The sequence below is a fragment of the Podarcis vaucheri genome, assembly GCF_965113315.1.
Source record: "Podarcis vaucheri genome assembly, chromosome: 8".
Taxonomy (NCBI): domain Eukaryota; kingdom Metazoa; phylum Chordata; class Lepidosauria; order Squamata; family Lacertidae; genus Podarcis; species Podarcis vaucheri.
Window position 1 is genome coordinate 36,105,350 of NC_138766.1, and position 25,133 is coordinate 36,130,482.

The 25,133-nt window shown below is 41.8% G+C and overlaps 1 protein-coding gene across 4 annotated transcripts in view; it reads right to left on the reverse strand.

The window, feature by feature from the left end:
• Positions 1-11,874, reverse strand: part of LOC309539136 (cytidine monophosphate-N-acetylneuraminic acid hydroxylase-like) — a 30,189-nt gene extending 18,315 nt beyond the window's left edge. For 3 of the 4 annotated variants that reach the window (XM_082234986.1, XM_082234984.1, XM_082234987.1), the window contains exons 1-3: positions 7,131-7,231; positions 5,081-5,284; positions 3,386-3,477 (exon numbers count right to left, since the gene is read on the reverse strand). In XM_082234986.1, coding sequence (XP_082091112.1) covers positions 3,386-3,477; positions 5,081-5,284; positions 7,131-7,216 — 382 coding nt within the window. In that variant the 5' untranslated portion in view covers positions 7,217-7,231. Of the gene's footprint in view, positions 1-3,385; positions 3,478-5,080; positions 5,285-7,130; positions 7,232-11,436 lie in introns of those variants that run through there. The other variant, XM_082234985.1, reaches the window with a different exon arrangement.
• Positions 11,875-25,133: the final 13,259 nt, after the last annotated feature.

Below are 25,133 nucleotides of genomic sequence, written 5' to 3' on the forward strand. Positions count from 1 at the left end.
AATGCTCTCACTTTGGCTTTGAGGTTCTAAATCTTGGATCTCTTCACAGGTATACACAGCCCTGACATATAACGCCACCCCTCCTCCTTTCTTGTCTGGTCTGTTTCTCTGAAATAGATTGTATCCCCCCATTATTACATTCCAATCGTGGGACTTATCCCACCAGGTTTCAGTGATGCCTATTATGTCATATTTAGTTTGCTGTACCAAGAGCTCAAGCTCATCTTGTTTATTTCCCATGCTTTGCGCATTAGTGTACAGACATTGAAGTCCATTAATCATTCCCCCGTGTCTCTTATTTAAGGATTTTTTCCTCCCACCACTAGGTCTGCGTGCTGTTTGCTCCATTTGGTCTATGACATTTGGATGATCATCTTCATCAATTGATAGACTCCTACCTTCAGGTGCACTGTCTCCCTCCCCCACATTAGTCAGTTTAAAGCCCTCCTGATGAGGTTTCTGAGATTTTTGGCAAAAACATTTCTCCCAACCATTGTGAGGTGCAGCCCATCGCTTGCCAGAAGTCCATCTTCAAGAAACTGCAGTCCGTGATCTAAGAATCCAAACCGTTCCTGTTTACACCATTTGCGAAGCCAGCTGTTCACTTCCACTATTTTTCCCTCTCTCCCTGGGCCACGTCGTTCAACTGGGAGAACAGATGAGATGACAATTTGTGCATTTAATTGCTTCAATTTCCTGCCCAGAGCCTAGTAGTCTCTTTTGATCTTCTGGAGGCTATTGCTTGCAGTGTCATTGGTTCGAGAGCCAGTGTGGTGTAGTGGTTAAGAGCGGTAGTCTCCTAATCTGGGGAACCGGGTTCGTGTCTCCGCTCCTCCACATGCAGCTGCTGGGTGACCTTGGGCCAGTCACACTTCTTTGAAGTCTCTCAGCCCCACTCACCTCACAGAGTGTTTGTTGTGGGGGAGGAAGGGAAAGGAGAATGTTAGCCGCTTTGAGACTCTTTAAAGGGAGTGAAAGGCGGGATATCAAATCCAAACTCTCCTTCTTCTTCTTCTTCTTCCCACATGAACCAAGAGGAAGGGGTATTTGTCAGTGGGTTTTATGATTCCTTGCAGTCGTTCAGTTACACCTTGGATCTTAGCCCTGGGGAGACAGCACACTTCCCGAGACATCTTGTCAGGCCCACAGATCACTGCTTCTGTTCCCCTCAGTAGGGAATCCCCTATCACCACTACACGCCTCCTCTTGGGTTTGGTCGGGGTTCTTGCGTGAGCTGTCCGTTCCAAGGTCACCTGCACATTCCCTGAGGCCTGACTTTGCTGCTCGTCTTCATATACCTGATCGACTGTAATGAGGGAGAGATCGTCAAATGGAGTCTGCTCTTCGTCTTCCATGCTAGGGGAGAGGACCTCAAAGCGATTGTGTATTTCTAAACAATCAGAGCAAACCCTGGGCCTCCTACTTCTTTGAGTCACGTTTCTCCATATATCTGGCTCCTGTGTTGGTGAAATAGCCTCCTTCTCAGGGGAGTCCCCTGTCTCCTCCTTGGTGGAGACGGTGTGCTCTGTTGCTTCCAAGAAGAGCTCCAGCTCTCTAATTCTTTGGAGCGTAGCTACACGTTCCTCCAGTTGCTGGACTTTGTCTTTTAAGAGGGCAATCAACATGGAATTGCTGCAGGTAAAGCTGCCTGCAACCTTTGGCAAGATGGCAAACATTGCGCAGGAATCGCAGGCGACTGCAGCTGTTCCCTCCCCCTCCATCTTGAGAACGTGTCGTTGGGGGTGGCTACAGCGGTCCTCCATCATAAAAAGCGTGAAGACAGGGCAAATAACTCCCCCCACTAAAAAACCTAGGTCTCCCCCAACAAACGTTTGAGACAAGCTCTCCTAAATCTAAAAGATGGATCAAACTGTCCTGCAAGCTCTGATAAGCTCCTCCCACAGCTAATCACCTGCCTCAACAGAAACCCTGCCCCCTCTGACCTTTGCACAGAGAGAGCAGCTAATCAGCCACAAAGAAACACACACACACACACACACACAAGAAAACCCTTTTTGCTCCTTCTTCAACTGCTGCCCTGCAAGCTCATACACAGTTATATAATTGAGACTGTTGAAAGGCTTGTTTGCCTTCTTCTATACCGTTGGACTATATTGTCTATTTTTGTTCGATGCTACGCTTTGAGCATGATTGCAGGATTGGGACTACTGAAAGGCTTGTTTGCCTCAGTGATATTGATTACCTTCTCTCATTTTGTTCCTACAATATTGACTTGTTTTATTAGTTGTATCTCCACCACATGTTCTCTATTCAAGAACTGTGAAATAATACAGGTTATGAAGATGTTGTTAGAACATTATTAGCCACGTGTTGCCTGCTACTACTTAAGTTTATCCAGGCTATAAAGGCAGGGAAAGGGTGGGGCAGCTCCGAGAAAAGGGTGTGACAATGGGGTTGGGGAGAGAAGCCAGCAAGGGCAGGTTAATATGACCGTTTTAGTCCTCTGGTGACAGGCAGAAGGGAAAGATAAGGAATTGGAGGGGGACAGATGGAAGTATCTGGGAGCAAAGGGGGCATTTGCAGTAGTTATTAGTTGGCTGGGGTGGAAAGAAGGTCTAAGGTGTTACCATGAGGGGAGTGATACGTAGTTGGCAAACTGGGGGCAGAACCTCCCTAGTTATAATTATCCAGAGTTAGGGTTAATAATATACCCTGCCCATCTGGCTGAGTTTCCCCAGCCACTCTGGGTGGCTCCCAATCGAGTGTTAAAAACAATACAGCATTAAATATTAAAAACTTCCCTAAACAGGGCTGCCTTCAGATGTCTTTTAAGGATAGGATAGCTGCTTATTTCCTTCACATCTGAAGGGAGGGCGTTCCACAGGGCGAGCGCCACTCTGTCTGGTTCCCTGTAACCTCACTTCTCGCAAAGAGGGAACTGCCAGAATGCCAGCTGTTACCAGTTTTGTTCCATATTCCTGGTTCTTGTTGAACACTTATGAGCCTGTCTTGCTCTATATTTCCAAACCCAGTGGTTGAAATTGTGAATGCCTATGATGGCCTTTTCAGAGAAGTCCTGACAATATTGTGAAATTCCTTCCCCATGGAAATCCTGCAGATCTCTTCTTTTCAACATATTAGATGTTTACTCAAAAATGTTTTACTGTAGGAAAAAAAGTTGTTGTTGTTGTTTTGTTTTTTTAAAAATAGCTTTTACCATTTGCCATGCTTGGCTTTTAAAAAACCAATCCAATATCTTACTGTTTTTGACTTGTATGCACGACAGCGAACAAAGTAAGCAATATAAATCAAATCAAACTCTTCAACTTGAGCAAATTGGATTTGTATTTCTATTAAGCCACAGAGCAAGAAAATAACAAAGGTGCCACTGCTATAAAAAGCTGCAGCAGATGTTACATTTTACCTAGTTCATCTTGGCAGAAGCTGTCTGGGGGGTTAACATATTTCATTGTGCTCACATCCAGCTTCCAGTTATGCTTAGTGCAACGTACACATCTAGGTTAAAAAGTCAACAACAGAAATAACAATGATGGGGTTTTAAAGTGTAAATTCTTAGAGCAATATTTAGCAACACGAAGCTAGCCAATGAACTCGAATACCATGTTGTTGGGAAAGATGCATTGCACGAAGAGAAGGAAGCAGTTTTAGGATAGAATAATAGTCAGAGTCTGGGTACACACTACCTTTAAAGCACATTTGAAACATGACCTTTCCCTTTGGAGGATTATGGGCTCTAACATTTACCCCCCACAAAAATTACGGTGCCCAGAACATTTTGAGGGGAACAATGTGCTTTGAATGTGCTTTGAATATCTCACACAGCCAGAATGCTGGGCCAATTTTATTTATTTCATTCATTTAGGAAATGCTTCTTATGGAACATCTTCAAGTGATTTTTCAATACAGTAATAACATCTATTAAACTTACAAAAATGCAGAGCTGAGAATAAAGCACAATATTGGATTATCCTGGGTCAAATATGTGAGGTATCAGGCTAGAGAACTAGAGAACTTTGCAGTGGAGGCATCAGTGACCAGTCACCATTTCATTCTGACCAAACTCTAGGAATTGCAGGGAAGATATAAAATATTGCACAAGACAAGATGATATGTACATATAAAGTATATGCTACATCTAATATATAATTACATTTTTAAAAAACTGTGGGGAAAGGACCAGCAAGGCAGGACAAGGTAGAAAAGGGGGAAGGAGCTAAGGAAGAAATGGCAGAAATACTGCAAAAACATTTTTATTAACTTGCCACAGAGGCAGATTTAGGAGAGTGCAACCAGTTCAGTCGCACCTTAAAAACCTCCTTAAAGCCATCTGAGCTCATGGCTGTCACCATACCTTGTAGCAATGAAACCCTTAAATCCATGAGAACATAGGACCTCCACAGGGGACACAGCAATTATGCTTTAGAATGGAATGCCAGAGGTGGGAAGGGGAGGCGGTTGCCAATTTTTTTGCATCACATAGGGTGCCACTGATATTTGAGACCCCCAGGTCCACTGCTTCCAGCCATATACATCTGAATATGATGGTCTCCTTGATAGAGCTTTTAAATGCTTTAATAAGCATGCATCTCTCTTTAAGCCACCTCTGAACAGGCTCATTGGTGGTGCAGTTCTGTGGAGTTAGGGGGTGATCTTAGAGGACTTGAGGGGAAAGGGGGTGCCCTCTATGGCAACTTGCCTGCTCTGGAACTTCAGTCATCATCATGAAGATCCTTAGCTACACTATTTTTTGTTGTTGCTGCAGAAAATACATTGTTCTCATGGGAAACCCAACCAGATGGGTGGGGTATAAATTATTGTTATTATTATTATTATTATCATCATGGACTTGAGGGCAAGTGGCCGCCAGTGTCTATCTTTAAGATGGACTCATTCCCACTGGGCCAAATCCTGAGACCCATCATCACGAAGGAATAGTGTTTCAAGTTTAACCAATCAGCTTGCCAAAAAACCCAACAACCCAGCATGCTACATCGTAGTCTATCTGAATTCTCAGCATTTCCCATGCTTATCAGTTTATGGGAGTATATTTATTGCAAACAGAAACAGAGAGCGCAAATGGGGCAAAGTCTGGCCTTACTTTTGTGTCAGATCTTCAATATCTTTAATAAACAATCCACCTTGGTGCTTGCACAAGTTCTTGCATGCACGGAGTGTATCCTTGTCCTTGTACAAGATGTAATTCTTCCCATCCATTTTGTTCTTTAGGAAATTTATCCCTTCCTTGAGTGCAGCCGCCTCAGAAGGTGTAAGTGACAGCAGCGTCCTGCTGGTTTGCTCCACACTATTTGAAACCGAATAATGAGCAGTAAGAGATAACAAAACAAGCTTGGGTTTCTCATATCAGAAAACATCTTCAGAATTCATTTTGCTTAACAAATTGCATGCCAATATTTATTATTCTCTTTCAAAGACTTGCCCAAACCCCGGGCTGGGATGATTCAGCTGGACCAATGACAAGGAAACAACAGCATTTTTCTTCTCCTGTTTATTTTCGGGTTTAAAACGTGTGTCTCTTTAAAGGACATCAGGGGTGGGGTTTTTGCATATTTCAGCTATCTCCCTAGTATCTAGAACATGGGTAGGCAAACTAAAGCCCGGGGGCCGGATCCGGCCCAATCGCCTTCTAAATCCAGCCCACGGGCGGTCCGGGAATCATTGTGTTGTTACATGAGTAGAATGTGTCCTTTTATTTAAAATGCATCTCTGGGTTATTTGTGGGGCATAGGAATTCCTTCTTTTTTTTCTTTTTCAAAATATAGTCCGGCCCCCAACAAGGTCTGAGGGACAGCAGACTAGCCCCCTGCTGAAAAAGTTTGCTGACCCCTGATCTAGAAGTAACGTACTCCTGCCCTTTCCATTTTATTTATTCATTTATTATTTGTGAAATTTATAACCAACCTTTCCACCAAATGTTCAAGGTGGCTGATAGTAACACATATACTAATCATATACAATAAGCATAACAAAATAACTGTTGTCCCCTCTCCAGATTTGGCGCTTCTAAATTTATTCCCTGATGCCAATAAAGACCTTAAAAATATCGAGTTCATCTCTCATATTTTGATGGCCACAAGGATGTCTATAGCAAGGTCTTGGCAAATGCTTGAGCTAGTAAAGTTGGACTATTAGCAGGTAGCCTTGTTGGACTATTGGCAGGTAGCCTTGTTAGGAAAACAATCCCATAAACTGAAAGTTTACAAGAGGTCCAATAAAAAATACAGCTTTTTTGCAGTCTGGTTTGATTTCAATTCTTTTAAGAATAAGGAAATGTATGGACCGATAGTTCCTCCAATTTACACTATTACAATTTATCATGGATTACATGATAAAAAATCAAGAAGAATCAACACACTGATACTTGGTTTCTTCTTTTATTCATATTATTCATATTCGCTCTATGCTGGGCTGCTCTTGAAGCTGTCCCAGAAACTCCAACGGGTGTAGAATGCTGCAGCGAGGCTCCTCCCGGGGTCTCTGCCATGGCAGCATATTCACCCAGTGCTTTTCAAGTTGCACTGGCTCCCGGTGGAGTACAGGGTCAGATTTAAGGTGCTGCTTTTGACCTTTAAAGCCCTTCATGGCCTAGGACCCTCGTACCTACGGGACCGCCTCTCCCGGTATGCCCCATGGAGAGCCTCAAAGTCCATAAATAGCAACACCCTAGTGGTCCCGGGCCCTAAGGAAGTTAGATTAGCTTCAACCAGAGCCAGGGCCTTTTCAACACTGGCTCCAGCCTGGTGGAACGCTCTGCCTCATGAGACCAGGGCCCTGCAGGATCTGATTTCTTTCCGCAGGGCCTGTAAGACAGAGTTATTCCGCCTGGCCTTTGGCTTGGAGCCAATTTGATTCCCTCCCCCTCTTTCTTTTTTCCTTTCTCCTCCTGTGATGAGGCTGCCTTTTAATATTTTAAAGTTTCAATATTTGAATGTTGTATTTTAATTTTGTTTTTAAGTTGTGCTCATTCAACTTGTTTTTATTATTGCTTGTTAGCTGCCCTGAGCCCGGCCTTGGCTGGGGAGGGCGGGGTATAAATTGTTGTTGTTGTTGTTGTTGTTGTTGTTGTTGTTGTATTATATCACATGATAACAAAGCAAGGGAATTAAAACCAACATTTTTCCTGGATCTACCTCACATTCAACATATCAGCAATTATTGTGGTATTTTCCTTTGTATTTTTAAACTTCAAAAATACTCTGCTGTACTTGTGTTCCATGTCTGCATCGATGCTGCCTAATTTTCTGCCCCACCTCAGCTTCTTCTCTCTCTCTTTTTCTTTCTTATTTTCTTTCTGTAAATTTCCCCTGATTTTAGAATTTCCATAAAAATTACATGGGGGGAAAGCAACACATTAACAATAAGAAATATAGCAATAAGAAAAGCATTACAGGTAAAATGACAACAAAATCAACTATTGAAACCCATTTGTCACCTGAGAGATTTTTCCAGAAGCTGCCACTGTGACGCCCCAGTAAGTGAGACTTTGGTGAGGGCAATATCTTCCTGTTTCACCTCAAGTGGTGAAACAGAATGGGATTTCCCTCTGATGGCAAGATATCTTTAATTTAAATATTTTTGTGTGTGACTTGTACAGAAGTAATAAGAGATAGTGGTAAGAGGGTGCAAAAAAGGAGGAACCCTCTGCCATTAAAAATTCCCGCCTCAAACGGTGAAGGAGGGCTGGAGAACCATTGCAAGTTATTTTACCATCTGCAAAAAGATGTTCTATTCATACATTGGAAGGATAAAAATGTGCCCTCCTTCAATTAATGGATATATGATGTGACAACTCTTGCAACCTATGAACAGATCACTTTCAGACAATGATTATGCGTGAACAAATTAAATGATTTTTGGAATGTATTTGTTGAAACCATAGTGACACATGAATCAATGTATACTTGAGGGAAACAATTCATTTATTCATCTAAATATATATACTATATAGTTTTGTGACTTTAATTATAATTTATAGTTGTTTTCTTATTGCTATTTTCCTCTGCTTTTAAAAATGTTTTTTTTTTCCTGTTTCAGCTTTCTTTTTCTTTTTTTTCTTTTTTTCTTTTAAATGTAATTTAACTTACTATAATATCCTCAATTTTATATATAAAAACAGGATGACGTGTACATAAACCTGTATTTTTAGAAGGTATGCAGATGGATTGAGGATAAAACAAAATGTGCTTTGATCTTATCTGATCATTCAACAGGCCGGCAGTTTGGGATTGTGCCTGTCTCCTAAGTCATCAGTATCCAGGTCTACCTGTAATCCTGTTCCCATTAAGTAGGTTCAACACAACACCCCAACAAAGCGTTTACGGTAACTTACGGTGATTGTTGCAACTGTTGCAGGATACCCAGGCAGCCAAGCCAAAATTAATGGACTCTGTTATGTGCAGTCAGCTGGAAATACACAGGCTGCAAAATGAGAGATTCCTGACTGGGGCCAGGTTTGTTCCCACACCTTCCCCCCACCCCACTTGTGGGACTTTCCTTGTGCTTGATCAATTCAGTAAAGAATGAGGAAGATCATTAATTTTTGCCGCTGCTGCAACCAGACCTGCAATGTTCACATAGGAGTGATGTCCTTCAAGGACATTTTGTGGTCATCGATTAAAACTTCAAAGCTCGGGGGGGGCCACTAGGGGCGCATCAGAAGATGGCTGACAATAACATCTCTCCGACCCATACAAGGTAATTTGAAGGCTGTGATGGGAGTAAATAGCCTCCCTACCCCCCCCCAAGATTGGGGGGGGAGACTGCCCTTGCCTGCTGTGCCCTATACCACCCCCGAATTTGTGGGGATGGGGGCACTAGGCACAATGCCCTTCTGTGGGATTTAGGCGCTCTTGGACGCCGTCTCTGATCTGCACCACTAGCTGCAAGAACTTCAAAAGAAACAATTAGGAAGAAGCGAATGCACATATTTCAAGGAAGGAGGGGGAGTAAAGACTGCTAACAGAAGAGATCTCTGATAAAACAAGACGAGTCGGAGGAACAAGTATAACTCATGAGAAGATACGCCAAGACTCGGTATGGCAAAGGGACTGATGGAGGGGGGGGGGAACTTTCCTTTCTTTCCTTTATGTGATTAAACAAGATTCCCCCCCCCCTCACAAGTCAGAAATGTCATTTTAAGGACTTAAGCTGTGGATTTAAGGCTGTGTGGAGATAAACTTTCGAACCAAAGCATGTTTTGAGAAGAGTGTGGAATGTATAAGGGCTTTGGAATGACGCAGTTAAAAGTGCCGTTGCCATATTGGGAAGTTCTGTCGGAGGACTTAAGTCTGGGAGGATAAATAAAGCTGTCTTTATATTGTGGGTGAGACTCCTCAGAGGGACTTAAGAACGACAGTTCTGTAATTAAAGATGGAAAGAGCGATGTTATCTATGAAATATGGAAACCATCTTGATTTGAGGATTGGAAGAACGGAAAAATTCACACAGGATTATTATTGATGTTTATCGGCTTAAGGAGATTATCAGAAGAGATCATAAAGAAAAAAGAGAAAATATATGAACAAGATGTGATGTGGAAACAGCAAGATAAGACTGGATAGAATTATGAACTTTGTTTGGACTGATTTGGACATTAACACAGTAGCAAGAAGATGATCAGAATCCCCCTTCGAATCTTGAAATATGGGTCCCCTCAACAAAATTTAAAATTCGGCTTTGTAATTCGGAACTTATGTGATGTGATTTGATTTGATTGGCTGGTTAATAAAAATTATTTTTAAAAAAATAAAATTTCAAAGCTCAAAGGAAATGTCTTTCTCGAAAATTAATGTGGCTCAACTAATCATTGTATTTAGCATGTGTGGTTTAAAATATTTTAGGCACTGGGGGAGAGGATATGGGAAAGCTTTACTGCTGCCTAAAGAAGGTGTATTTCAGTATCCTATAGTCTAATGAAATGTTGCTTTAAATATAGTAAATTGGATATATCAAGTCCATTCCGTTTGCAAACCGTGATTTTCTAAAAATGTTTCCTGACTGCTTCTACTCCATCTGGAGCCTACATAGAAGTGTATCCATGGTAGAACATTTCAATACGTAGCTAAAATTCCACACACCATATGCTAAATACAAGAGCATTTATCATCTCTCTGCATGTGGAAATGCTGCAGGTGGTTTAGGTCAGCCTTGAAAAACTTAAGTTGTACGGTATCTAGATCCTTAACAAGTTTATCCTTAACAGTCTATATATCTCAACACCCTACAAACTTAATCTAAATTGTTATTTGCTGGAATTATCAAATTACATTCTCCTCCGCTTAACACATTTCATGTTATGTGTTCAGCTTCCAGCTTTGAAAACATAACAATGTTTGCTCCACTTGTTACAGGGTGAAAACGAAAGCTCCAGCTATTTAAATTATTTTAACTTGTTCAATATATTTTCCTCAGCTGACCAGCTGTGAGAGATGAATTGTTGCTAAGAATTATTGGGAGATACCCAACTTCATTACTTAAGTCCATTAATTTCAATGGTTCTATTCTGGACAAGGCTTAGTTGGATATCACCTGTTATCTTTGTTCTTGGAATTAACTTTCAAATACTAACATGTACCGGTACATTAAGAAATTCCATTCCATCGCAAACACACATATCCACTGAGAATATAAAGCTATATGCAAAGAAAAGAAATGTATGGATGTGCTGCCTTAAAGTAGTTCATTAGGTGATGCCAATGTCTACAATCAAAATGACTGCTATTTCTCAAGTCAGCCTCTGATAAATTACAGAGCCTTTTTGCCCAACAAAAAATGCATGCCGTTTGTGATTTGTAAGTTTTTGAGGGGAACTTCCTAGATATAATATATACAAAGGTTTTGAATATAATATATGTTGAATATGTACTATTAAACTATATAGGATCATGACTCAGGTTCAAGACGACATAAATGTACATATCACCTCTTCCCGTAAATGCATGCTTCTTTATTCGTACACAGCTGTTATTTTAATGGAAGAAGCAACCACATGTCTCATGTCATGTAAATGAACTTATGGGGGGAATGGGGGGAACTTATGGGGGGAATGGATAAGATCCACTCACACATAAGACATAGCAAAGGAACTTTTTTTACATAACATTAAATATGTGCTATAGTCTACAGAAAGTCTACATCTCACATGGCACTCACTGCACAGCATATGTGTTATGCAAATAGTATAATATATATTTGAATAGTTAATACAATATGCTCTTAATTTAATGGTATACAATTGCTACAGTGCTGCTGTTATGCCCTGATGTTAAGATAAATTGTGGAAAACTAAATAAAAAGCGGCAGTTTATTCCAAATATGTCAGCTTTCTCAATCAGTTTCCTTATATATTAAACTTTTTGTACTACTCGTTATTCTGCATATCTCTTGCATTATTTAAAAATAATACATGTTGAAGAATAATTAAGATAGAAATCTTACTTTTTCTCCATAATGGATCAACAGGTTAGAGGAGAGAAATGATGCTGAATCCCTGGCGGCAACAACAACGAAGTCATAAATTTTTATTCCGCTTCACGAACATCATAGGCTGGTTCTGGAAGAAGGACCTGTAAACTCCAGTGGAGCTGACACCGTACAAGTTTTGAGAGTTTTACAGCAGCTATAGCAAGGTGGAAAAAAGCCTGAGAACTGATCACTAGAAAATCATTTACTTTTAATAAGGTTGCCAGCAGTTTATATACACAATGGTGTACATCTAGAAATGAAGGTTATGTTCTGGCATATACTGGAAAACACCTTGCATATGCTTGTGAGGTTCACAGGTGTTGATGCCAGCTGAAAAGGGAATGGCTGAGATCCATGGTAAGAGTGACGGTGGAGGTACGCCCACTATGGAATAAAGAACTGAGAAGATAGTGTGTCACACAAAGTTCACATGGCAGCAGCAAGCTATGTTTTCTTATTTAAATCTAGTACTGTGAGAGTGTTGGAAACAGCAATGTTTCTTTGTATCCTTTTTCTTTGTATTTTTAGCGTGCTCTCGAAAGAGCAGTGAAAATAAACTCACATAATTCCGTCACCAAAATGGGGGAAGGAAGCAAAAAAACAGAAAGCCAGTGTGAGCAAAGGTTCTCCAAAGGGCATTGCCCCAACTCCAGACTAAGAGTCAAAAAGAGCAGCAGCTGAAGAAGCCACCTCAGGATGTCTGCTCCGACACCAGATGCACAGGTGGTCAAGTATTGACCCCAGAGGGAACCACTATGGCTGCCAGACCTGCTCACATGCAGCGAGCGGAGACGACTGCTGCAGTTGAAGAACCCCATCCCCAGGCAAAGCACTGTTTCCATCGGGAAATGAAAACTGGATTGATCCTTGCCTGAGTGGCTAGTACAACCAGAAGGTTCCTGCTGGGTCCGGCCTCCAAGGCAGGCATCCCCAAACTCGGCCCTCCAGCTGTTTTGGGACTACAATTCCCATCATCCCTGACCACTGGTCCTATTAGCTAGGGATGATGGGAGTTGTAGTCCCAAAAGAGCTGGAGGGCCTAGTTTGGGGATGCCTGCTCCAAGGTATTCAAGTGAGCTAGGATTAAATAGACAATCCACTTGTTAGCCTCCTTTTGCTTGGGTGTACCTTCTTTCCTAGCACTGGTCTGCTGAGGGAGCAGAGCACGAGGCTGAGGGAGCCAGAGAAGATCTTTCGAGGGGGGCAGACAGGGGAGCTGAAATGGCCAATCCATGAGCCTTTTCTTCTTCATCTTAGGAAACAGAAAAGAGGGTGTTTAGGATCAAGAGGAGCCTTTATAATTTTTTGCCCTAGGGCCCCCTTTCATTTATAGGGAGCCATGACTAATCAAACCTAGAGCTGGACCTCATTATAGAGATACACTATACAGAAAGCCTGGGACTAAAATGGCCAATGAGGCCCGATAAGAAAGATAAACTATATAGCAAGGCTGGGTCTTGAGAGAGATGAAAGAAAAGGCCAAAACTCATTTCTACCGTTAAGCAGTAGACCGATTTGTTATTTTTAATTTATATTTTTATTGATTTTATCTGCAGAAACAAAGAACATAACTTACAACCTAAATAAAAATCTGAACATAACTTGTAACTTATAACTTATGTGGAAATTGCTCGGTTTGGTTGTGTACTTTTTGATGTGTTTTATTTACTGTTTATGACTTTTGTTATGTTTCTAATTATGTAAATCTTTTTATGTGGTAAGCTGCCTTGAGCATACTTTCAACTATGGGAAGGCAGCATACAACTATGATGATGATGATGATGATGATGAAAATCAGCAGAGGCTGGCAGGACAGCATTGCACAATTGGCTTTCCAAAGCTAAGCATTGCTGCTACTGAGGGAAAGAGAGGGAGCTATGGTTAAGGTGTGATTTAGGAGGTCAGAATATAGACAGCTTCGCTTTTGAGACTTCCCGATTTCTTTCACTTGCCTTTTACTCTGTTAAATTTCAGGTCCGTTTACAAATAAGTCCAAGGTCCTTTATTAATTGTTCCGTGTGTGGTGTAGTTATGGGTAATAAAGTCCAAGGTCCTTTATTAATTGTTCCGTGTGTGGTGTAGTTATGGGTAATAAAGTCCAAGGTCCTTTGTTAATTGTTCTGTGTGTGGTGTAGTTAGGGGTAATAATCCTAGGCACAATGACTGCCTGTACAATCACTGGTCAACAACAAATTTGTTGTCTGCGTTTTTTCAGTTGATTTAGGACGAATCTGATGCGCTGAATCCAAAAATCACATTGGTTTTGCTCAATCAGCTCAAGTTTTTGAGCTATGGCCACATGTTTTTTTTTACGTTTTTGTTCACATGTACGCTTGTGTGGAGCATTTTAGAAGAAGTTGGTGGGGGTAAAATGCCATGTTGAATAATTGTTTTGATTGGAAATGATTATTTTAATGACAAGAAGTATTCAGGTCCAATAGTTCTGGGTGATTATGTCAAAAAGGGATCAGTTTGAAGTCATAAAACCTTGAAATCTTCCATAAATTGGTGCGGCAAAGCATAAAGTTGCTTACCATGCTTATTTTGGTATTAAACTTGGTGACCAGGATAAAGCTTGGGCCCCACACATGGTGTGCAAGGCATGCACCAAGACTCTACGTGGGTGGACCAATGGCAAGAGGAGTCTGAACTTTGGAATTCCCATAGTTTGGAGGGAGCCAACACTGACTGCTACTGCAGTCACTGACTGCTACTTCTGCGCTGTTGATGTGACTGGGATCAACAGAAAGAACCGGAGCAGCCTCAAGTATCCTGATCTTCAATCAGCACGTCGTCCTGTAGCTCATTGTAATGAAATTCCAGTGCCCATCTTCGGAAAACTTCCTGACATTAGTGACGAAGATGCCTCCAGTGTTGAAGGACATGAAGAAGAAGTGGTTCTTGAAGATGATGCTCCACATCCATTTTCTCAAAAGGAGTTGAATGATCTAGTTCATGACCTCAGCTTGTCAAAGGACTCTGCCGAACTGTTGGCATCCAGATTGAAGGAAACAAACCTCCTCTCTGACCGTGCTCGCATCAGCTTCTTCCGCAACAGGCATCAAGAGTACCTCCGTTTTTTCTCGGAAGAGAAGGACTTGGTGCAGATATTGCGCAGCTTCTGCTCAAGCTTGGAGTGCCACAGTACGAACCCAAAGACTGGAGACTGTTCAATGACAGCAGCAAGCGATCACTGAAATGTGTTCTGCTACACAACGGCAACCAGTTTGCCTCTATACCCCTGGCTCACTCAAGTACACTGAAGGAGAACTATGAAGCGGTGAAGTATGTGCTGGAGAAAATTGGTTATGATCAGCATAAGTGGTTTATTTGTGTTGACCTGAAGATGGTGAACTTTTTGTTGGGACAACAGTCTGGCTTCACCAAGTACTCATGTTTTCTGTGCATGTGGGATAGTAGGGACCGTGCTCAGCATTACACGAAGAAGGACTGGCCTGTGTGGGAGGAATTGGTGCCTTGCAAAGAAAGGAACGTCATCAACGACCCTCTGGTGGACAGAGACAGAATACTCTTCCCACCGCTGCACATCAAGCTCGGCTTAATCAAGCAGTTCACCAAGGCTCTGGACAAGGATGGTGACTGCTTCACTTACTTGTGGCAGGCTTTTCCAGGATTGACCATGGAGAAGTTGAAAGCTGGCATCTTTGATGGTCCTCTGATCCGTCAGCTCATCAGAGATCCAGAGTTCGGAAACTCAATGAACGAAGTGGAACTGGAAGCGTGGAAGGCATTTGTTCTGGTAGTGAAGAACTTTCTTGGCAACAATAAGGCCAGAAACTACGCAGAATATGTCAACAACATGCTGACTGCTTTCAGAAACCTGGGCTGCAACATGAGCGTCAAGATGCACTACCTATTTTCACATATGGACCGGTTTCCTGAGAACCTGGGTTCAATGAGTGACGAGCAGGAGGAGAGATTCCATCAGGACATGAAAGAGATGGAGACCAGGTATCAGGGTCGCTGGGACACAGTCATGATGGCTGACTACTGTTGGACTCTGAAGAGAGACCTCCCTGCCGCTGAGCATTCCAGGAGTTCCAAGAAATGGAAGTTCAAGCCCTGAAGTTTGAAAAATGGTGAAGCAACATGCAATTTATGTGTACTTACCTTTATCAATGCCCACCATTCAGTTTACAGTAATTGATGTTTCTATCAGGTAATCAATATATGTTGTTGGAAAAACATTTTTTTCTCTTAAAAACATATTTAGGATGATATGTGTTGACAAAAATCAGCTGATAATGCCACAAAAATGTAATCGATTTTGTCACAAGATCTGATTTTTTTCAAATCAACATAGCACAAAAGCCTGACCTGATGGAGAGAAACGGATGCCATTTCCTGGTTCAGCAGTGCAAAAATACTCTAAATCATTTGTAGAAATCTAGACAACATTCAAAAAGTAAAAAATTGTTGCCCAGTGTAGTCTATTTGGTGTTCCATGCCACAGATAAGTATCCTAACAATAATTGATAGGTAGAGAAATCCTACTTACTTGTATAAAACTGAGATGTTTCATTTCCGCATGTCAAAAGGAAGTCATAACTGGGCAGGGCCATAAAACATGCTTAGAGTTTCTCCACTTTTAGCGTACACTTTTAGAGCCTAGTGTATCTGCAAGATGATTTTCTGCTAGATCAGCTGTGGTCACAAATCTAAAGATATTTTGATGCTTGCAGAGTTATAATTCCACTAAGAATACATGCTGGCCTCTGCAGTTCAGTTGTCCACTTAATCCCAAACTCATCCAGTTTAGCACCTAGTTCAATTCTAACATAGGAAAGCGGAAGTCTACACTACTGGGATGGTGCAGAAATAGAACAGGTTAGCAGAAAGTTTGGTAAGCAGCAGCAGTGGTGGTGCCAGGAGGTGGTACAGCTGCTCCTGCTACCTACTGAAAAGGCAAGTTCCAATTAGTCTCCCTAACAAAAAATTGTCCTACTGACATGGCCACTGATCATTCTCAGTCTATCTTATATTTCTCCCCCCTTCCAAAGTTATTGATGACATCCATCAGTCTTGGGACACAAGCATGTCATCCTTGATCTATCATTTAATTTACATAGGCAACACTGATTTTATTCTCTGTGCAGTATATTTGTTTCCTGCTTATTTCATGTGTAGGCTATAAATATTTTTAACTTACTTTCCAGAGGTATGCTATGCTTTGATTGAATTCGGGGCGGGGAGAAATATGAAAAAAGTTACAAAATGTAGAATCATAGAATTGTGGAGCTGGAAGGGGGCACCAGGGTCATCTAGACCAACCCCCTGCAATACAGGAATCTTTCACCCAATGTGGGGCTTGAACCCACAACCCTGGAATCAGTTTTTTTTAAAAATAAATAAATAAATTAAAAATTATGTCCATTTCGTGATCTTGAGTATACTCCAGGAGTGGGCGATCTTTAGCCTTCCAGATGTTATTGGACTAAAAATTCTATCAGCTCCAGCCAGCATGAACAATAGTTAGGAATGATGGCAGTTCATCTGGAGGAAGACAATTTGCCATTCCAGGCACACATCTCTTTAGAGGTACATAAGCACAAGGAAGCACTGTGTTAGTCAATGATAAAAGGGAAAAGATTATGCTAGGCCAGATTATTTAATTCTGAATAATCTATATGTGCACGAATATATTTTATGTCTACAACATGACCCTACAGAAGTTCAGAATACTGGGGGAATCACATGTTCAGTTTTTCTTTCTTTTGACAGCATTAGGCCACTAGGTGTCAATCCTCCCTCACATGAAGAACTGTTAGATGGTTACTGTAGTTTCAGTTTTCTCACCAGAAAGAAGGGCGTGGTGAAAAATCAGACAGTTCCTTGCTGTTCCTTGCTATTAGGAAGAGAGGAACCCAGAATCTCAAAGGAAGAAGAATTTGTCCTGAGGTAACTGTGGACATAGCTTTTGGCTGTCTTAAAACGCAGCTAAATTGTTCTTTGTCTCAATTTGGATTGAGGCTGGTTTGGGATGAAAGGCACCAAACCACAGGTTTTCATAAGAAACGACAGGATAGATATGGATTGTCGATAATGTTGTGTGTAAACTGCTTCCCAAACCGGAAGCTGGCAGCGCCTGGAGTAAACAGGAGTATGTACCACACCCTTTAGACTCCACAGGGCACCTTCTATAATACCAAATCTAAGTCAGCCTTTTGTGGAGTGGGAACAAGCTCAGTTCTAGGTCTGTGGGGTCCCCTTTTTCTCAACAGCTGAATTCTGGTGACCCATCTGTGGAATGGGGCTTAGAATTTCCAGTGTCACAGGAGGGACAGGGTAAAAAAGCCATGTGGTTACCAAGTGCCTCATATTTATTTATTTGATTCTGATTTCGGCAGCCATTTTTATCTTGTTACATCCCATTGAAGCCAAGGTGGCATTCCACAAATGCTCATTCATTTCAGCAATCCCACCCCAAAAGTAGGTGAATATGTTCACATGAATATATGGTGCTGCCTTACAATGAATCATGCATTTCTCTCACCTAGCAAACCCTAATCTTATGATCTACACTTCTCTGATGCCTCAGCTGGGTCTTTTCCACCCCTACTGCTTAAAATCCTTTTAACTGGGGAGGCTGGGGAATGGTACCTTCTCCATTCAAAGCATATGTTGTACTAATGGTGTATGATCTTTCCAAATACAGTGGTACCTCGCAAGACGAATGCCTCGCAAGATGGAAAACTCGCAAAACGAAATGGTTTTTGGTTTTTTGAGTTGCTTCACAAGACGATTTTCTCTATGGGCTTGCTTCGCAAGACGGAAACGTCTTGCAAGTTTGTTTCCTTTTTCTTAAAACCGTTAATACAGTTGCGACTTGACTTCGAGGAGCAACTCATAGCACGCGGTGTGGTAGCCTTTTTTGAGGTTTTTGAAGACTTTGGTGATTTTTGAAGCTTTTCCAAAACTTTTCCGACACCGTGCTTCGCAAGACGAAAAAAACTGCAAGACGAAAAAACTCACGGAACGAATTAATTTCGTCTTGCGAGGCACCACTGTATCCAGAGTGCTATGCCACACCTTTATAAATGAAACCTGAAATATCAATAGGGCAGCCCCATTTTTTTGCATAGACACCTATCCTTTTTTTAAAAAAATTAAAAGACTGTACCTTCATCCAAAAATGGATTTCAAGGTGGTATACATAAGAATGAAAACAATGCAAAGCCACAGTATAAAAGTATTGAGAGGAATAAAACTATTCTGCCCTCCCCCAAAGCAATATTGATACAAAAAACCCTGAACAACTTCGGTCCAAGGTTACTTAAGGACTACCTGAGCCCTTAAAGCCCTTATAACATTTCTGCTCCATGACTAAGGAATTCTTCTTCAAGAGTCTTCACCTGTAGTTACAAACACCTTTTTCCAAATTGTCATATCTTATTATTCTTCCATTGTCTCACAGCATTGCAGCCAAGGATGATTTTCAGGCAGTGCAAAATGCTTTCATATTCCCCGTCCTGTAACATATGATAACATTTTTAGCACCTTTGCTTTGTGAGAAAGAAAGTATCAGTTGAGCCTCACCTGTCTAGAATTACTCTATCACGTTCAGTTATTTTAATGCATTTAGGACTAGGAGAGATGAAAAATAAAGAGCAGTAATTGCTCCCTACCCCCATCCCTCCTCTCTCTCTCTCTCTCTCTCTCTCTCTCTCTCTCTCTCCTTTTGTAATCATAGCTAGGAAATTTGTGAGAACAACCTTCCCCCCATTGAATAATCCCATCAGTGCTGCAGATAAAATACTAATGAGCTTTGTCAAGAGTCTAATTGTATTCATGTTCATCCTGAGCTGCTGAGCTGACAGCCTATATTTTGATGTTGGAGGGAGGGGGGAATCACATTTTCCCAATACAAAATTAATTATGGCAAAAATCACACACCAGTACTAGCAAAGCAATATACTACAAGTTCTTCCTTGGTCTCCTGGGAATGTCCCTGCCCACCTTCCTGTTATTTTAGGAGGTTTCAGCAGGTTTTGCTTTCTCATTAGGTTTTCAGCCATTTCTGCATCATGTGAGGCCAAGTTCTGATTTTGAAACACATTCAGGTTGTGAATGGGTTTTAAAAAATAAACAAATTACCAATGAATTTTTTAAAAAAATATCAAAGGAAATTCATGTTTTGGGGTTTTATTGAATCCTTTGTGAAACACAATGGAAAGACCACTAATTATTTTTAGCTGAGCAGGATTCATGGCTGACAAATCCAAAATATGTTTTCATACATTCATACGCTACCCAATATTCTGTGACAACGAGGAGAGAGACAAAACAAACCTGTGTGACCCTTTTGTTTCTCAGCTAGTTTGGACACCACTAGTCATGGTGTTTTTCTGGAATGGCTCAAGGAAGTAGGAGTTGGAAGTTCTGTATTACAGTGGTACCTCAGGTTAAGAAATCAATTCATTCTGAAGGTCCATTCTTAACCTGAAACCTGAGGTACCACTTTAGCTAATGGGGCCTCCCGCTGCCGCCATGTGATTTCTGTTCTCATCCTGAGCTAAAGTCCTTACCCCGAGGTACTATTTCTGGGTTAGTGGCGCCTATAACCTGAAGCATATGTAACCTGAAGCGTATGTAACCCAAGGTACCACTGTATAGACGTTCTGATGCTACCTGCAGAAGCTAGAAGATCATTACTCAGCTCCATGGCTTGGGGTCTGTGGAGTCCCACAAAAGTTCATTCAGTCCTGTGCTACTTTATGTCTATATGAAACAATTGAGAGCTGTCATCTGGGTCACAGTGTCATCTATATGTTTATGACACACAATTTCACCTCTCCATTCCATTGGAATCAGAAAGGTGTTGATAAACAGCTAACTCCAACTTTGAGCTGTGTGATTTACTGGCTGGCATGCCCTGTGAGATCGGCAGGTGGGGCCTTTTTAGTGGTGTTGCCACTGAAGGCTTTCCGACTGGGCCTTTTCAGTGGTGGTTCCCTTCTTGTCTGTCTCCTTCATCATGTAATCTTTGGATGAAGGGTGGTATACAAATCTAATAAATAATTACTATTATTGACTTTCATGACAATTCTCTTTTTAAAAAAAATTAAAATCCCGTTTACCCAGGAATTTGACAATTGAAAACCCTTGCAACCCTAAAATTGAGAGAATGTTCTTAGAATGCTTCCGTAGTTTATTTTATGATTTTATTTTATGTGCTGGCCTCTTTCGGGAGAAAGGGCAGGATATAAATTGGGGAGGGGGGAGAAGACACAGCTACATATCCTCCTAAATGTATGTATGAGGCTTAAATTGGCTCTTGACAGATATATAAAACTATATAGCTTTCAAGTAGGCAAAGAAGGGTGATGTGCCTCTAGGTATATCTCCTTTTCAAAAGAGAAACCCACCTGAGACTTTTCTGACATTGGTGTTATGACTGGAAGATGTGAGGTAAGTAGTACAACAACACAGACTTCGAATTTACTTTTTTAAAACGTGTCCAACCCTGTAATGCTAAAACAATTTTGAGCGGGGGGGGGGGATTTGGTTGACAGCTCCTAAGGAAAAAAGCTCCTGAGAAAAGGTGAAGGTGTACCCTTCAATGTGCAAAATGTTCTTAAATCAATCCTGGCAGAGGTTTTTCTTGGCAGCCTTAAAGATAATCCAAATAATTTTAGCTGTGTCACAAATGCCAGACCCTGTTATCTGGAGAAAAGGCTGATATGTTTATAAAAATGTGTATCTCACACTCTGTTAAAAGCATTTTTCTTCTGTGCTAATTTTGCTGGCAGTCCAGATAGCTGAAACGAGGAACTAACAGAATTTCCCAGGGTAGAAAATTCAACAGGACATCACAGAATGCAAGCTCATTTTGACCTCCTGGGAAGAATGTGCAGGCAGTGAATGTCTCCTATCAATAAGCAAGTGATAATGCATTGAAAGCTTGATGAGACTTTCCTGATGGCAGTGCAAATGAATTAGTGCCAGAGAAAGAGAATTATCATTGTGTGTTGAACACCCTATAATTTTTCCTGTCAGTGGAACAGTTAAGATTACTGCCAGCAGTGGTTTATGCATGGGGGAAGGATAAAGATTAATAATAAAGTTGCAAAGCAAAGGCAAGCTGTGACTGCAGTTAGCAGGAATAAAAGAACAGACAACTGACAGCCAGTTTTGATCCAGTGAATAACCGCTCATTTACTGACCAGAATAGTGAAGAAGACGTGATTTCGGAAATCCTGGTCTAAGGCAAGCAGAGTCCCTTCCAGTACATTGGTAAAGGTAAAGGGGTAAAGGGACCCATGACCATTAGGTCCAGTCGTGACCAACTCTGGGGTTGCAACGCTCATCTCGCTTTATTGGCCGAGGGAGCCGACGTTTGTCCGCAGACAGTTTTTCCAGGTCATGTGGCCAGCATGACAAAGCCGCTTCTGGTGAACCAGAGCAGCGCACGGAAACGCCGTTTACCTTCCCACCTGAGTGGTACCTATTTATCTACTTGCACTTTGACATGCTTTCGAACTACCAGGTTGGCAGGAGCAGAGACCGAGCAACAGGAGCTCACCCCGTCACGGGGATTCAAATCGCCGACCTTCTGATAGGCAAGTCCTAGGCTCTGTGGTTTAACCCACAGCGCCACCCGCGTCCCTAGTACAGTGGTACCTTGGGTTAAGTACTTAATTCGTTCCGGAGGTCTGTTTTTAACCTAAAACTGTTCTTAACCTGAAGCACCACTTTAGCTAATGGGGCCTCCCACTGCCGCCACGCCACCGGAGCACAATTTCTGTTCTCATCCTGAAGCAAAGTTCTTAACCTGAAGCACTATTTCTGGGTTAGCGGAGTCTGTAACTTGAAGCGTATGTAACCTGAAGCGTATGTAACCTGAGGTACCACTGTACTCAGCGTAGTCACATGAAAACAGCAGCAGCAATACAATTAAAATGGGCAGGTAAATCAGGAAAAAGACAGTAGTAAAGGGAGAAAAAATGTAAGAGCCTTGCTGCTGTTTCGGTTCTGCTGCAGCTTGCTTTTAATAGCATAAAAAGTAGTTATGTCTACAGATTTATAGATCAGTAGATAATGTAGATACTTTTCCTCCCTTTCTCTGAGAGGGAGGGCAAGTGAGTTCCACAAAGGCGACCGAGGAGGGCAGTAGTGCAGGCTTGTGTCCCAATGACAAAATCTGTCGATCCGGCACTGTGGCAAACTCAGAAATAAAAACTACAATTCGAAACATATTTATACCAAAGCAGGGACCTAATGTTTATACAGAATGTGCTTTGTAGGTAACCCTAACTCTTTCTGTTTAAATGGATAACTCTACCACCTCAGTAAAAGCAGGGGGGTTACTGCCAGAAACCCCACCGTGTTGCAGTCAGTTTTGTGAGTTCACAATTAACGGAAGTGTTACATACATAGTCATTGTAACACATTGATAACAGACACATTTATCTTTGAGATACAGACCAGTCCCTACTGCCTTTCATGAAAACCACTTTTTCTGAGTCTTCATTGTGGTCCAGCAGCTTCTAGGACTGACTCACATATTCCAACGACCAGCCAGAGAAGGTTTTGGTGTTACTTCTGCCAGAAAACTGGAAGACCAGCCATAGCTGAAGGTGCATGTTTGATTGCCGTTGAGTAAGTCTCCCCCACTTTTTTGGCAATCATCTGCTGTTGTGATTGGTAGCTTTTTGAGCATAATATTGTGATAGAGAGCTTCTGGGACAAATTTATTGAGCTTGTAGTATTGTTAAATAAAATGGGTTGTTTTATTTCCCTTATGTGGTTTGGATTTCTGGTCCTAATTAACTGGTATCTTTAATCCTTACACTGGCTTATGTTGGTGCCTTCACATTTAATGTGCATAGTCCACATGACATTACCCACAGACATCAGCCTGTAATTTTTGGTTTACCCAGGAAGGGAATGATCCAATAAGTTGGGGAAAATCAGGTTCTGAACAGTGCCATTTGGGCCCTCTGATAATTTGTTTTAGTGTTTGAGGGGGATCAATGGTCACTTTCTGCTACCCCCACTATTTCCTCAGTGCTTCCATTTACGGTAATTTCTCTTCTGGCTGTGCTCCTATTTCCAGTGTGCTCCTGAATGGATTCTCTCTCTCTCTCTCTCTCCCTCCCTCCCTCCCTCCCCTCCCTCCCTCCCTCCCTCCCTCAGATTTGCACAAAACTACGAAACTGCACAAGCAGGCCACATTTTTTAAAAAAAATCTACACCAGAAATATTGAGCAGCAATCTGAAAATTATGTGCTTAGAATTTACCATTGTTTTCATTTCTTTTCCAGCCTGCTAGTAAGGGTGTGTGAGGCGCTTAGCCCCCCCCCCCTTGATCCTTCATGTTAGCATGATACGGAAGGGAGGGCATGTCTTCTTCACCTCCTTCTTCGCTACAATATATCCATTTATTTCCAATTTTCAATGTCAAAAGGGGCTAAAATCTATAAAATTCATAGAAAATCAACGTGCCAATTTGCTCAATTTCTCTAGGACTCCATGACATCTCCTCTGTCCTCCATAATCCCTCAAGCAAGGTGTCAAGACCCTAATCCTGTCAAATCACTCTGCCAAGCCCTTCCTCCGGGCAAGGCCAGGTGGCAGACCATGCATACATGGACCATTGTCTTCTCATCAGGTACTCAGGATGTGCTTATCTGCGCATATCTCCAGCTCTGCATATTCCCCCCTCCCTCCACCATATGTTAATCCTGTGTGACCCAACCTCTTCTTAATGTATTCATGATGTAACTGGGATGTATTTTGCACTGTATTCTGGGACATGGAGGGAAATTTCAAAATTTCATGTCACCCCTTTCTCGCTGTTCAATCTCGCCTTGAACCTGTTGCACAATAAACTTGGATCTTCTGCAGTTTGCTCCTGTCTCCGGCTGAGCTCATTTTCTTCTGCAGGGACCCACGGACTTAGTCCGACGAGCTGGGTGGCAGAGTAACCCCGCACCCAGATTTTTCTGTAACATAGCACAAAAGCAGAAAACTGTGCAAACAATTTTTCAATTGCCTGTGTGCTTTTGTATACCTCCTGTGTGGGGAGATTTTCATAAAACAAGGTGGGCATGGCAATCTGGGCATATGAGCCCTGTCAATACATAATTGGGATAACAGAATCAACAAATTGGAAGGTAAGGATAAGCACAAAAGGGAATGACTACTTCTATAAATGGAAAAGATTGAAGTTCCTCCTCCGATCCAAATATATGCAATTGGTGATGACTCTTGTCTAATTCAAATGGGGCGGACAGCATTAACAGCTAAACAATGCTCAAATGTGGACAAGCCCTGAGTTTTAACTTACAGTGGTACCTCGGTTTACGAACTTAATCCGTTCCGGAAATCAGTTCTTAAACCGAAACCGTTCTTAAACCAAGGCGCGCTTTCCCTGATGAGGGCTCCCACCGCCGGTGCCCTTCTACCATCCGGCTTCTGTTCTTAGACCGAGGTAAAGTTCTCAAACCAGGACACTACTTCCAGCTTTGCGGAGTTCATAAACTGAATAGTTCGTAAACAGGACTGTTCTTAAACCGAGGTACCACTGTATTCAAGACTGATTGCAGATTTGGAATCAGGGGTACCAAGTTGAATAAAATATTGGGTAAGCCCCGCCCCATCACATGATGAGGCACATGCACACCATTTGAATGGCAATGCACATCAAC